The sequence below is a fragment of the Emiliania huxleyi genome (assembly GCF_000372725.1).
Source record: "Emiliania huxleyi CCMP1516 unplaced genomic scaffold EMIHUscaffold_99, whole genome shotgun sequence".
NCBI classification, from domain to species: domain Eukaryota; phylum Haptophyta; order Isochrysidales; family Noelaerhabdaceae; genus Emiliania; species Emiliania huxleyi.
In genome coordinates this window covers 13,361-24,369 of record NW_005194698.1, presented here as the reverse complement: position 1 = coordinate 24,369, position 11,009 = coordinate 13,361, and the positions used below count along the sequence as shown (strand labels likewise).

Genomic DNA, 11,009 nt, shown 5'->3' with positions numbered 1-11,009 from the left:
GTCCTGGGTATGTACCTTTGTCGCGCGCCGGGGACGACTCGACGCCGCTGAGACCGGAGATCAAGCTCTGACAGGTCGCACGTCGCTCCTTTGACGCCGACGTGACTCACCCGTGCAGATCACATCAGGACACGGTCTCGACGCGCTCGGTACGACGCCTGCGACCCGTCTCGGGTCAGGTGGCACGACGCTCATCGCGCCTACCAGCGCTGCCGTGCAGGTTGCCACGACGAGGTCGAGCACGCTTCTATACGCTCGCCCAGCCTTCCTTTTCATCCCATTAGGCAGCCTGGGAACGGTGGCGGTCAGAGGCAAAGCCTGCGAGGGGTGGTGGAACCACATGTCACGGCTACCGCCGGCTCGACCCCACGAGAGCCTCCGGAGGCTGACTTTGAGGCACAATCATCGGACCACGTCGGCGAGTTGAGTCGCGCTCGCGGTAGCCAGATGACCTCTCATACTAGTATCATCGGCCATGGCCGCAGGAAGCGCGGGGGATTCCGCTGGGAGCAACACGGAGCTCCGTTGGACGCGTTTTCAAGATTAGCGTGTCACAGAGTGAATTGGAACTAGCCACATCGCAAGTCGGGCGCCTCACCAAGACAGACGGCATGCACACGTACACGTAAACGCAATCAACCAGGGCGCGCGTTCGCTCTCGACGCTCAGCCTCGCGCCGGCTCGACAGCCTCTAAGCCACCGGCGCCTCGAAACCGTGCTTGACAAACTTGCCCGCGTGGCCAGGCTTCATCCCCACGCCCTCCGCCACCGCCGCCCGCTCCGCCGCGTTCATCTGGAGCAGGAAGCCGAGGTCGTCGAACCTGCGTCTCGGGGTGATCTCGGGTGATCTCTGGTGATCTACGGTGATCTCGGGGTGATCTCTGGCGAGCTCGGGTGATCTCGGGCAAGTCTAGCGCCGCAGGTTGCACCCCTGCTCGTCGAACGCCGCCGCGTAGCGCTCCAGCCCGACGCCCTCGAGCGCCCGCTCGACGGCCGGCATGCCGAGGGGCGGGCGCGCCGCTGGTGGTGGAGCAGCCGGGGGCGGGGACGAGGCAGGCGGTGGTCCCGCCTAGAGGACGGGCTCCGAGAAGCGGTCGGGGAAGAGGCGCCAGAGAGGCGCGCTTGCAGGCTCGACCCGCCGCCCGCCGGCGCCTCGTGTGAAGGGAAGCGCATCTCCGCGCCGGATCTCGGCGAATCTCGACTAATCTCGGCGGATCTCGCCTGCAGCTCGTGGAAGAGGTCCTCCAGCGGCACCGCCTCCTCCTCCTCGCCGTCCTCGTACGCCACGCCAAAGGTGCCTGTTCACAGCTGCAGGTGTGAACCGCGTCTCTTCACAGCCCGTACGCCCCACGCCAAAGGTGCCGTCGTTGTTGACGGACGTCACCTCGCCGCGGTACCTGCACAAGAAAAGGGGAGGGGAGGGTCAGGGAGGGGCGGGGCTCCCCCCTCTCGGCCCTCGGCGGCAGCGGCACCAGCGAGACACGTCCGAGAAGTAAACCGCCACCGCAGCGCCCTCGAATGCGTCGGCAGCGGTGAGCGGCCCGCCCGGCCGAGCCTCCTCCTCCTCCCCCCCCTCCTCCTCGCCCTCCCCCTCCTCCTCGCCCTCCGGCTCCGCCTGCCCCACCGCCCGCGCGTAGGCCACCGCCGCCTCGACCGCCGTGTCGAAGGTGCCGAGCGAGGCCGCCCGCCTGCCCACCTTGCGCTGCGCCTCGAAGCGGCCAGTACGCGGCTCGCGCACGCCCTTGTAGCCGGTGCTGTTGCTGCTCGAGAGGTGCAGCCGCAGCCCCTCCGCCTCCGCCGCCGGCTGCTGCAGCGCCTCGACGGCGGCGGGTGGCGTGGCGGGAGCCTTGGCGGGAGCCTTGGCGGGAGCCTTGGCGGTCGGTTTGGCGCGCGGCGCGGTGGTGGGTGCCAAGCCACCGCCAACGTACGTCTCGCCGGTCGGCATGCGGACGGGCACGCGCGAGCTGCGACGGGAGGCGGACTCCTTCCCCTCCTCCTCCCCCTCCTCCTCGTCCACCTCCTCGTCGTCCGCCTCCTCCCCGTCCACCTCCTCGTCGCCGTCGTCCGCACCCTCCTCCTCCTCCTCCTCCTCCTCCTCCTGCTCCTCCTCCTCCTCGCCCTCCTCTTCCTCCTCCTCCTCCTCCGCCGCCGCCGCCGCCGCCGCTGCCTCCGGCGGCGGCGTGCCGGGAGGCGTGCCGGGGCCCTCCCCTTCCTCCGCCTGTGCCTCCTCCTCCGACTCCGCCGCCGCGGCGCGCCGAACGCCCGCCTGCTCTTCGTTGACGTACGCGCTCTGCTTCTCGCTCCACGAGCACCCGTGCGGAGGTCTGCCTCTCGGTTTGGCGCCCCGCTTCGGCACCCCCTTCTTGGCGAGCTTCGACTTCTTGCTCCCCAACGGGCGGCCGCGCTTCTTCTCCCCGCCGCCTCGCTGCGCTGCTGCCGGCTCTGCCGCCTCCATCGATGCCGAAGACGCCTCGTCGTCGCGCGGCCGCTTCCGCGCCCTCACGTGCACGCGTGGCACCTGCTCCCAGCTGTCGCCGTCTTCGTACTCGAGGGAATACGTGCCGTCCGCCTGTTCAGAGCCGGAGGTGTGAAGAGGCGCTGCTCGCGGCAGGGCGGTCGGTCTGCGGCATCAGAGGCGCGTTGACGGCGCGGACGACGGCGCGGTACCACTTGTCGAGCACGCCGCCCGTCTTGCCCTCGTCGTCGGGGCCAAACTTGCCCAGCACCGCATCTCCGACTCCAAACTTCATGGCAGCCTCTGGCGGCGCCGCCGCCGCATGCTGCTGTGGCACCGCCTCCTGCGCGGCCGGCAGCAGCAGCTTCTCGGCGAACTCGAGCTGCGACTCGTCGCCCTGCAAAGAGGGCTCCGCCACGAAGCGAGCGGGCACCGAGCGGCGCCGCCCGCTGCTGCGCTGCGCGGAGTCTCGGCGGGCGGCGGCAGAAGCGACGTTCTCGCCCGCCACGCCCGCCTCGCCCCCCTCGTTCTCCTCGCCCTCCTCGCCCTCCTCATCCGCCTCCCCCACTGCCCGCGCGTACGCCACCGCCGCCTCCACCGCTGAGCCGAAGGAGCCGAGGCTCCTTCCGCCCACCTTGTGCCGCGCATGGAAGCGGCCGGTATAGCGGGTGGTCTTCGACACGCCTGCGTACCCGGTGCTGCTACTGCTTGACAGGTGCAGGCGCAAGCCCTCCGCCTCCGCCACCGGCGCCTCGCCCACCTCCTCAGCCTGGGCACCCGCTGCGAAGGAACCGACGCCGCCAGAGCCAACCCAGTCGCCTCGGCGCGCCTCGCTATCGCTGATGAGCCACTTGCTCGCGATCGCGTGCGGCACCCAGTGCGAGTAGTTGTCCGAGCCGTACCTGAGCCAAATTTTGCCGCCGGCGCTGACGCTGCTGCATCGCGCCAGGTAGAACCCCGCCTCGACCTGGAAGAATGAGGTTGGCACGGCGAGGAATCGGCCCTTGAGGTCCACCGGAGTATTGGCGGCCAGCGCCAAGGCGTCCTCCAGCTCCTGCCGATCGAGGTCCTCTTCATCACCGTCGTCGTGACGCACGCGGTAGAGCGCCTCTTCTTGGCCGTCGGCCGGGGCCCACGCACTCACGACGCCTCCGACGTTAACGCCTTCAAAGCGGCGCGTGACTCGCTTGCCGATGTGCTCACAGCCGTGGTGGGCAAAGGCCATTTGCAATGTGATTGCCGTCCGGGGTTCGGGCTTTTTGCAGGGGAAGGTATGGTGCGCCCCACCCCCGAGCCCCACCGCGCCAGCCGCCTTCCTGGTCACTGCGGCTCTAGGATGGTGGGAAGGCACGATCGTGGAGAATAATGAAGTCCAGCAGTGTGGTGCCACGGCACTGCCGTGCGTCGTGCTGTGCGAGCGAGCTTTGTTGTGAAATTCGGTGTGTGGAAGTTCGTCCGTCGTTCGTCCCTCCGGCATCATGCTGGTTTACTCGCCATGCTGCTCGTGGCAGTATTAGCGCGTCCGAGCCTCGACGTGTGGTACGGGCCCAACCCTTTTCAGCACACGACCAGCCTGCGCTCTGGACACAGTCGAGATCTGCGGGCGCGGCCTGACTTCTACCCCAACGTCTTGCAGCCAGCAATGAGCTGGCCTGATCTCGCCAAGCGCACGGGTGTCTTCAAGATCTTCCTGGACATGCTGTACACAGGCATCAGCACCGATGCTCAGCTGATTGGGCTGATCGGGGTGATCCAGCAGCAAGGGCTGCGCACTGGCATCGAGGTCGGCGGTGTGAGGTGGGGCGCGGGCCGCTGCAATCTCACCACCGCCCTCGCCTACGCGACCATCGAGCAGCGAGATGTTGCCCGCTGGCTTTCGCTCGGTGGAAGGATCGACTCGCTGTCAACAGACCACGCCGACGTCTGGAACGTGCGTGGGGGTTCGGGCCCGCTCTGCGAGCCACCCATCCCGATGGCGGACCGCATCGAGGTGGTCGCTCAGGTGTTCGCAAGCTGGCGTCGCTTCCTTGGTGCGGAGGCGTCGCTGGGGTTCATCGAGTCGCTCGGCTTCTGGGACATCGAGGGGCCCGATGGCAAAAGCTACAAGAACACCGAGCCGGCCGTCTTCAGCAAGATCGACGGATGGATCCCGCGGCTGGAGGATGTAACGTCGAGGCTGCTGGACGCTGCGAAGCGGCACAACCCGGTGCCTGGGACGCCCCTGCTCGACCACTACCTGATCGACTATGGCCTCGAAGGGGTGGAGTACGACACGCACACGTACGGGCCTTCGCCCACCGGCGGGCTCAACTACGGCCGTGTACTTGGCGCCGAGGCCATCATGCACCGTCACGGGCTGCGCACCGGCGTGATGATGAACGCTTTTGCCGACCGCAGCCTCGATTGCTCGGCTGCATTCGCCAGATGCTCCGCGTCCGCGGCCTTGCGCACCCTGGAATACACGCACGGGTACATGCGTCTGCCTAGCCGGCTAAGCGAACACGCGGTGCTCGAGCAGTGGCAGCCGCACCCGAACACCACGGGCCCCGCGTCCCTGCCGTACTCTGGCATGTGGATGGCGAGCGCTGGTGCAGCAGCTGTGAGGCCTTCGCTTGTGCCTTGAGTGAGACCCGTATCTAGATAGCGCCAGTTAAATTGAAAAAACTGTCAACCCCGAAGTGGAGAGCGGAGACTCTCCCACAGAGCGGCGTTGGCCGTTGCAGACCCGCCCCAAGCACACCTGGGGCCGTGTCTAACCACCTATCTCGACGGACGACGGTGTGCAAAGCGCCGACCCGCGCGGCGTGCCCTGTATGCTCAATATTCGGACGTTGTTTTTTTTCGGGCTCCTTGCACCAAATTGGGCGCGGGCTCGTGCGTCCTTGTGTTGTGCCTTTCTCTGATCAAGGATTCCGGCAGTCGTCCTGGTTGCGCTGCCGAGCCATGATCGCCGCGCGACCAGCGTCGCTCCGCCTGAGCGCCTCAAGCAGAGCGGCATGCGAAAGGGACGTTCCGCGCACCGCCGAGTCTGCCACCGCCGAGTCAAGGAAACGCCGCGCCCTGCGATCCTATGTCCTCTGTGGCGCAGTCAACGGCATGCTGGTGGGCGGTATCGGACCGTGCCTGGAGGATATCGGCGATGACACAGGGCTCGACGCCAAGGGACAAAGCATCCTGATCCTGACCAACAGGTTGGCCAAACTGTGCGGCCTGTTTGCGTGGACTGGCGTGGCGATACTAGTCCGGCGCTGCAAGGCGCGAGGCCAGCCGCCGACGATTGCGCCGCATCAGTTGCTGGCCATCAGCATGGCGATGGCGTGCGCCGCCAACTGTGCCCTCTATCAGGTGCGGTCGTCCGCAAGAGTGGTGCAGGCCGCCCTCGCCCTCTTGGGCGTCTCGTATGGCATCACTGACAGCGGCATGACCCTTCTGACAATGTGGGCCCTCACCGACGGAACCGCCCAGAGGACCGCCATCGCGATGCTGAACGCTGGGTTTTCCGTCGGGGCGACGCTCGCTCCTCTCTGCGTTGCGCTCTCCCTGAAAACCTTCGGCACGCCCTACCTCTCCTTTGCCGCCTCTGCCGGGCTCGCGCTGGCTGCAGCAATCGCGGTGCTCTGCTCAGGCTCCGCCGCCTCCACAATGGCCACTGTGCCGGTGTACAACAGCCGCTCGGTCGCCACCGAAAACCTCGCCGCCGCCACGCCCGGGCAGCCTGCGTACAGCCGACTGTTCATCGCCGGCATGTCGCTCGTTCTCTTCTTTGTGACGGGGACCGAGCACGCCGTCGGGACGTGGCTGCCATCTTTTGGTCACGCGGCGGGCGTGCCGCGCGAGATGATGGCCCTCGTCATCATGGGCTTCTGGCTCGGCATCCTCTGCGGCCGCCTCGCGTGGGCCGGCCTGTCGAGCAGGCTCTCCTCGGGCTGGCCGGTGCTCGCCGCCAGCCTGACGATCGTGGTGGCGTCCCTCGGGGTCGTCTGGTACTTTCTGGCCGCCGCGCCGGTGCCGCTTGCGGTCCTCTGGATCGGCACGATCGGCATATCGATCGGGTACGCGCCCGCGATCCCATGCAGCTACTCGCTGCCCGCCGAGGCGAGCGTGCAGAGCACTCCGCTCCGCGTGCTCAGCCTCAACCTCGGAGGCAGCGCGGGAGAGACGGCGGTGCCGGTCCTGCTCGGCCTCGTCTTCGAGGCCGGAGCGGGCGCCTTTGGGATGACGATCTTGCTGCCCGCCTTGGCCTTGCTCGTCCTCGGCCTCCTCTGGATCGTGGTGTATTGCGGGCGCGCCGAACGAGCTGGCGCCCACCACCCGGCGCCAGGGTCGTGGACCTGGTCAGCTTCAAAGAGCTGTGCGGTAATGCAGGAGCTGTCGAAGGCCAAGGGGCGGGAGGCGGCGATTGTCTGCTCGTCGGGAAGCTGCGACGCCGCCTCGAGCCAAGGCTTGGCGTTGAGCTTGCCAATCTGACGAGGCACAGGCAACGAGTCGGCAGGCTGACATCACTGTTTATTGTACGTCCATGTCCATGACTATCGTCTGTTGGAGGGCTCTCTGCGCGGTGAAGCGTCGGCGCGCACGGCTGGCTGTCTGGTGTCTCTCTCGCAGACATGCTGGCAGACGCCAGCCTCGCCAGGGACCCCGAGCGGATCCCCAGCCGCGTCGTGGTGCTCTCTCTCTCTCTCTGCTCTACTGCTGGCGTCTGGGTCGCGTCTCTCTCGCGCTCGGACGCGCTCAGCTGAGACACTCAAGTGACACTCTTCTCTACGCTCGTGTAGCTACTAGCTTCTCCCCTCTCCCTCTCCCTCTCTCTCAAAAATGTACACATTTTGCGTCTATTTATTGAATCGAGCTGCCGAAATATCAGTATCGTGGAAATGTACATAACGTGCGGCTCTGATCACAGCCCACTCTGTCGTCTGTGCCAGGAAGGCGGGCGGGATGCCAGACCGTTGCTCGCGGCACTCACGCCTGAGCCGCACTCTCTTCATTTCAATCGCGCCACTGCGATGCCGACGCTGACGGCCGCGGCCAAGAGCATGGTCGAGGCGCCGGCCAGGGTCAGCGCCGTTCTCCTCGCTCCGCGCAGGCGCACGCTCTCGAGCAGCCAGGCCGCGGACCGCGCCACCGGGCTCTGTGCCGAGGCGGTGAAGGCTCTCGCAAAGGCGGGCGGCGCGCCCTCCCCGACCAGTGGCTGGCCCGCGGAGCTCGCGCGGAGCAGGTCCGAGAAGAAGGCGAGCGTCAGGCCCCAGAGCTCGTACTCCGACCGGCGAGGGTCCGAGGGCGGGAGCGGCGCCGCCGCCGCCGCGTGAGGGTCGCCGGCCGCGCCGGCGCCGGTCTCCGCAGCCGGCGGCGGGAGCGGGATCGCTGCAAAGAAGAGGGTGTCCAGGCGGAGAGCGCGCAACAGCGAGGCCGCGAGCGGGATGGTCGTGCGGAGGAGAGCGCTCGTGTCCACGGCCCTCCACTCTAGGTTGGCCGAGTGAATGACGGCGGTGTCGACCCACCAGGCGGCGGCGACTTCGGTCGGCTGCAGCGTCAGCGCGACGTGGGACTCGCCGCCCTCGGAGCGGGCCGCGAAGCCGTACATGGCCACCGCCAGCGACTTTGGCCCGCCTCCGGCGATCCGGTCCTCGACAAGCCGGCCAAGCCGTTCCCAGTGCGGCGTCCGCAGGTCGAGGCCAGTCTCCTCGAGCGTCTCGCGAATCGCAGTCGCCTCGTCATCGCCGCCGTCGGCCGCGTCCTGCCGGCCGCCGGGCAGAGCGACGTTGCCACTCCACGGGTCCCGAGGGTTGACGGCGCGCCGGATGAAGAGGACCTGCTCCCGCCCCTGGTGCGTGCGGAAGACGGCGGCGATGGCCGCTCTTCGGCCAGGCGAAGCGTCGCGCCGGCGACCGTGGACGCCGTTTCTCCTCAGCGCCTCGACGAATCGCATAATCGGCTGGCTTCGGGTGGCCCGCGGAGCGGCTGCTTGTCCCTCACCGTGCCGGCGCGCGGAAGTAGCGGATTTTTCTTTTTCGTTTTTCTTTGTTTTTTCCTGTTGGCACCAGTCGCCTCCCGAGTCGTTTCGTCTTTTTTCTTTTTGAATTTTGGCGGCTCTTTCCTGGAAGCTCTGACACCACACCCCTTGCTGCACCCGGCAGACGGGATGCTGCGGCTTGCTGCCCTGCTGCTTTCGCACTGCGCACTTGCGAGCGCAGAGTACGCCATCGTCAACATGATTCGCCACGGAGAGCGCTTTTCTGACAAGAGCAACATCCATCTCGCGCCCGCTGGGTTTCAGCGCGCCGAGTACATTGCAAAATGCGTGAGCAACGCCACGTTTACGATGGCCTTTCCGCTGGGTCCGCCGGACCGGCTGGTTGCATCTGTGCGGCCGCCAAATGCGCACGGAGAGGATGAGTCTGTCCGCCCGCTCGAGACGCTCACGCCGTTGTCGCGAGCGCTGTCTTTGCCAGTCGAGAACACGTTGCGCTACACAAACGTCGATGGATTCGTGGACCGTCTGCAGAAGCTGGCCGCAGGCGAGACCATGTGCGTCGCGTGGCAGCACAGCTTTCTGGACGCGTTTGTCCGCAGATTGGGTTTGGAGGGCCTGGCGCCCGCCTCGTGGCCGCGCTCCTGCAACTACACCGGCCCGTGGGCTGAGCCCGACTATGCGATGGACGTGACCGAGGGCAACTGCTACGACCTCATCTGGCAGCTCCTCCTCTTCCGGGAGGGGCCGGCGCACAGGTGGCGCAGCGCAGCCTTCTCGCAGATGCACATGGGCTTCCGGGGAGCCGGGGACGGCCCGTGTGTCGAGGCCTTCTCCCCAGGCTCTGCACCGGGCATGTGGGGTCGTGCGGCTCCAATCGCGGCCGCCGCCGATAGCACGCCTCGCCACGCGTTGTCGCCCGCCCCGGTGGTTTTTCGGTGGGTGGCGGGGTGGGTGGTGGGGCTTGGCGGGGCTGCGATGGCGTTGATAGCAGTGGCTCGGCGTGGCTGCAAGACGATGGCGTGGCGGTCGGGGAAGACTGTTCGGATCGTCAATGAGGCGGAGTCTTCAGAGGCTCCCTACCACGCGGTTACGTAGGAGCAACAACAAACAAAACTCGTGGGAGCAGCCGCACGGACGCGCACGTTGAGTAGAAGTTAGAGCTAGCTGCATACGTGTACCCACATATACATTGGGGGGGGGGGCACTTCGAGCACTTGTGGAGAGTGCAGTCGGTAACCTCACGTGTGTGTATGCGACGTCATGTCAAAGGCACTGGTGACTGGATCCAATCCCATGCGGTAACGAGACCACGCAGCACGTGTGTGTGTTCACATTCATCATTCTCATCCAGCGGCGAAGGCGCGCACCACTTGGAGCAAGCACTTGGAGTGCAGTCGGTAACCTCACATGTGTGTTCACATTCAGAAGAAGAAGAAGAAGTCGTCACATTCACCGATTCAGCGGGCGAGGCGCGCACTTGGAGCACTTGGAGTGCAGTCGGTAACCTCACATTCGAGAAAGAAAAGAAAGAAAACAGAAACACAATATACCTACGACATCATATTCCACGCGATTTTTAATTCTTTTTGGAGTGCACTTCGCAGTGGAATTCTTTGCTGCCGGCGCCGGCCCCAGGCCTACCCCTCTGCGCGACATATGCTCCGCGTGGCCCTCCTCGCCGCCCTCGCCGGGCGGTCGAGCGGGGACTACTACTCGGACATGGGCCTCCGGCGTGACGCGAGCGCCTCCGCCATCAAGAGCGCGTACCGCGAGGCGGCGAAGCGGGACCACCCAGACAAGAACCCGGGAGACCCGGACGCGGCAGAGCGCTTCCGACGCGTGGCGCGGGCGTACGAGACGCTGGGCGACGCGGAAAAGCGACGCCTGTACGACGTCTACGGGGAGGACTACGAGCGCGAGCAGCAGCGCCAGGCGCAGCAGCAGGCGTTCCGGCAGCGGCAGGAGGACTTCTTTGGCTTCGGCGGGCGGCGCGGCGGGCGGCGGGCGGCGCCGCCCATCTTCTCGTCGACGGCGTGGCTGGGCGCCGAGTCGTACCGCGACCTCGTCGAGGACAGCGGCGAGTCGTGGCTCGTCCAGTTTTACCACGACTGGTCGGAGCCGTGCAAAGACTTTGCGCCTCGCTGGGAGGCGCTGGCGGCCAAGCTGCCGCCGATGGTGCGGCTGGGGCGGGTCAACGTGGACCAGAACTTCGGCCTCGTCCAGCGGTACCGCTCCTTCGTCCGCTGCCGCCAGACCGTGCTCTCGGTCGAGTGCACCGTGCCAGCGCTGGTGCTGGTGACACGCGGTGAGCAGCCAGTAGTAGCAGCAGGCAGCAGTTGCAGCAGGCCCCGCAGCAGTTGCAGCAGGCAGCAGTTGCAGCAGGCAGCAGTTGCAGCAGGCAGCAGTTGCGGGGCAGACATTGCCTCGCGAGCCGGAGGAGGGCAGCAGCAGTGCAGTACGCCGCGCGCACTCCCCTGCCCTCTCGCACTGAGGGAGGGAGGGAGGGAGGGAGGGAGGGAGGGAGCGAGGGAGGGAGGGAGGCAGAGAGAGAGAGAAAGAGAGAGAGAGACAGAGAGAGAG

At 66.7% G+C, this 11,009-nt stretch overlaps 5 protein-coding genes across 5 annotated transcripts in view; 3 read left to right on the top strand and 2 right to left on the bottom strand.

Annotated features, from left to right (window-relative positions):
• EMIHUDRAFT_466339 (hypothetical protein) overlaps positions 1 to 3,680 on the bottom strand; it is a gene marked incomplete at its 5' end in the record, with an annotated part of 4,234 nt that extends 554 nt beyond the window's left edge. The window contains 6 exons of the mRNA XM_005756059.1: positions 578 to 821; positions 930 to 1,069; positions 1,222 to 1,298; positions 1,336 to 1,397; positions 1,473 to 2,569; positions 2,655 to 3,680. Of these exons, the coding sequence (XP_005756116.1) occupies positions 692 to 821; positions 930 to 1,069; positions 1,222 to 1,298; positions 1,336 to 1,397; positions 1,473 to 2,569; positions 2,655 to 3,680 (2,532 nt within the window). The 3' untranslated portion in view covers positions 578 to 691. The remainder of the gene's footprint in view (positions 1 to 577; positions 822 to 929; positions 1,070 to 1,221; positions 1,299 to 1,335; positions 1,398 to 1,472; positions 2,570 to 2,654) is intronic.
• A 1,679-nt stretch (positions 3,681 to 5,359) lies between these two features.
• On the top strand, positions 5,360 to 7,198 carry EMIHUDRAFT_454028 (hypothetical protein). The gene has a single exon (XM_005756058.1). The coding sequence runs from the start codon at positions 5,399 to 5,401 to the stop codon at positions 6,920 to 6,922; it is 1,524 nt and encodes a 507-aa protein (XP_005756115.1). The 5' UTR covers positions 5,360 to 5,398; the 3' UTR covers positions 6,923 to 7,198.
• A 241-nt stretch (positions 7,199 to 7,439) lies between these two features.
• On the bottom strand, positions 7,440 to 8,384 carry EMIHUDRAFT_221796 (hypothetical protein; the record flags this gene model as incomplete). The annotated part of the gene is made up of 2 exons (XM_005756057.1): positions 7,440 to 7,712; positions 7,953 to 8,384. The coding sequence occupies 2 exons, from the start codon at positions 8,382 to 8,384 to the stop codon at positions 7,440 to 7,442; spliced, it is 705 nt and encodes a 234-aa protein (XP_005756114.1).
• A 213-nt stretch (positions 8,385 to 8,597) lies between these two features.
• On the top strand, positions 8,598 to 9,524 carry EMIHUDRAFT_221795 (hypothetical protein; the record flags this gene model as incomplete). Its single annotated transcript, XM_005756056.1, has 1 exon — positions 8,598 to 9,524. One exon carries the CDS (start codon positions 8,598 to 8,600, stop codon positions 9,522 to 9,524), a length of 927 nt encoding a protein of 308 aa, XP_005756113.1.
• A 561-nt stretch (positions 9,525 to 10,085) lies between these two features.
• Positions 10,086 to 10,334, top strand: EMIHUDRAFT_69433 (hypothetical protein; the record flags this gene model as incomplete). The annotated part of the gene is made up of 1 exon (XM_005756055.1): positions 10,086 to 10,334. A coding segment is annotated over one exon (249 nt), but the record flags the coding sequence as incomplete, so codon positions are not given.
• Between the last annotated feature and the right edge of the window lie 675 nt (positions 10,335 to 11,009).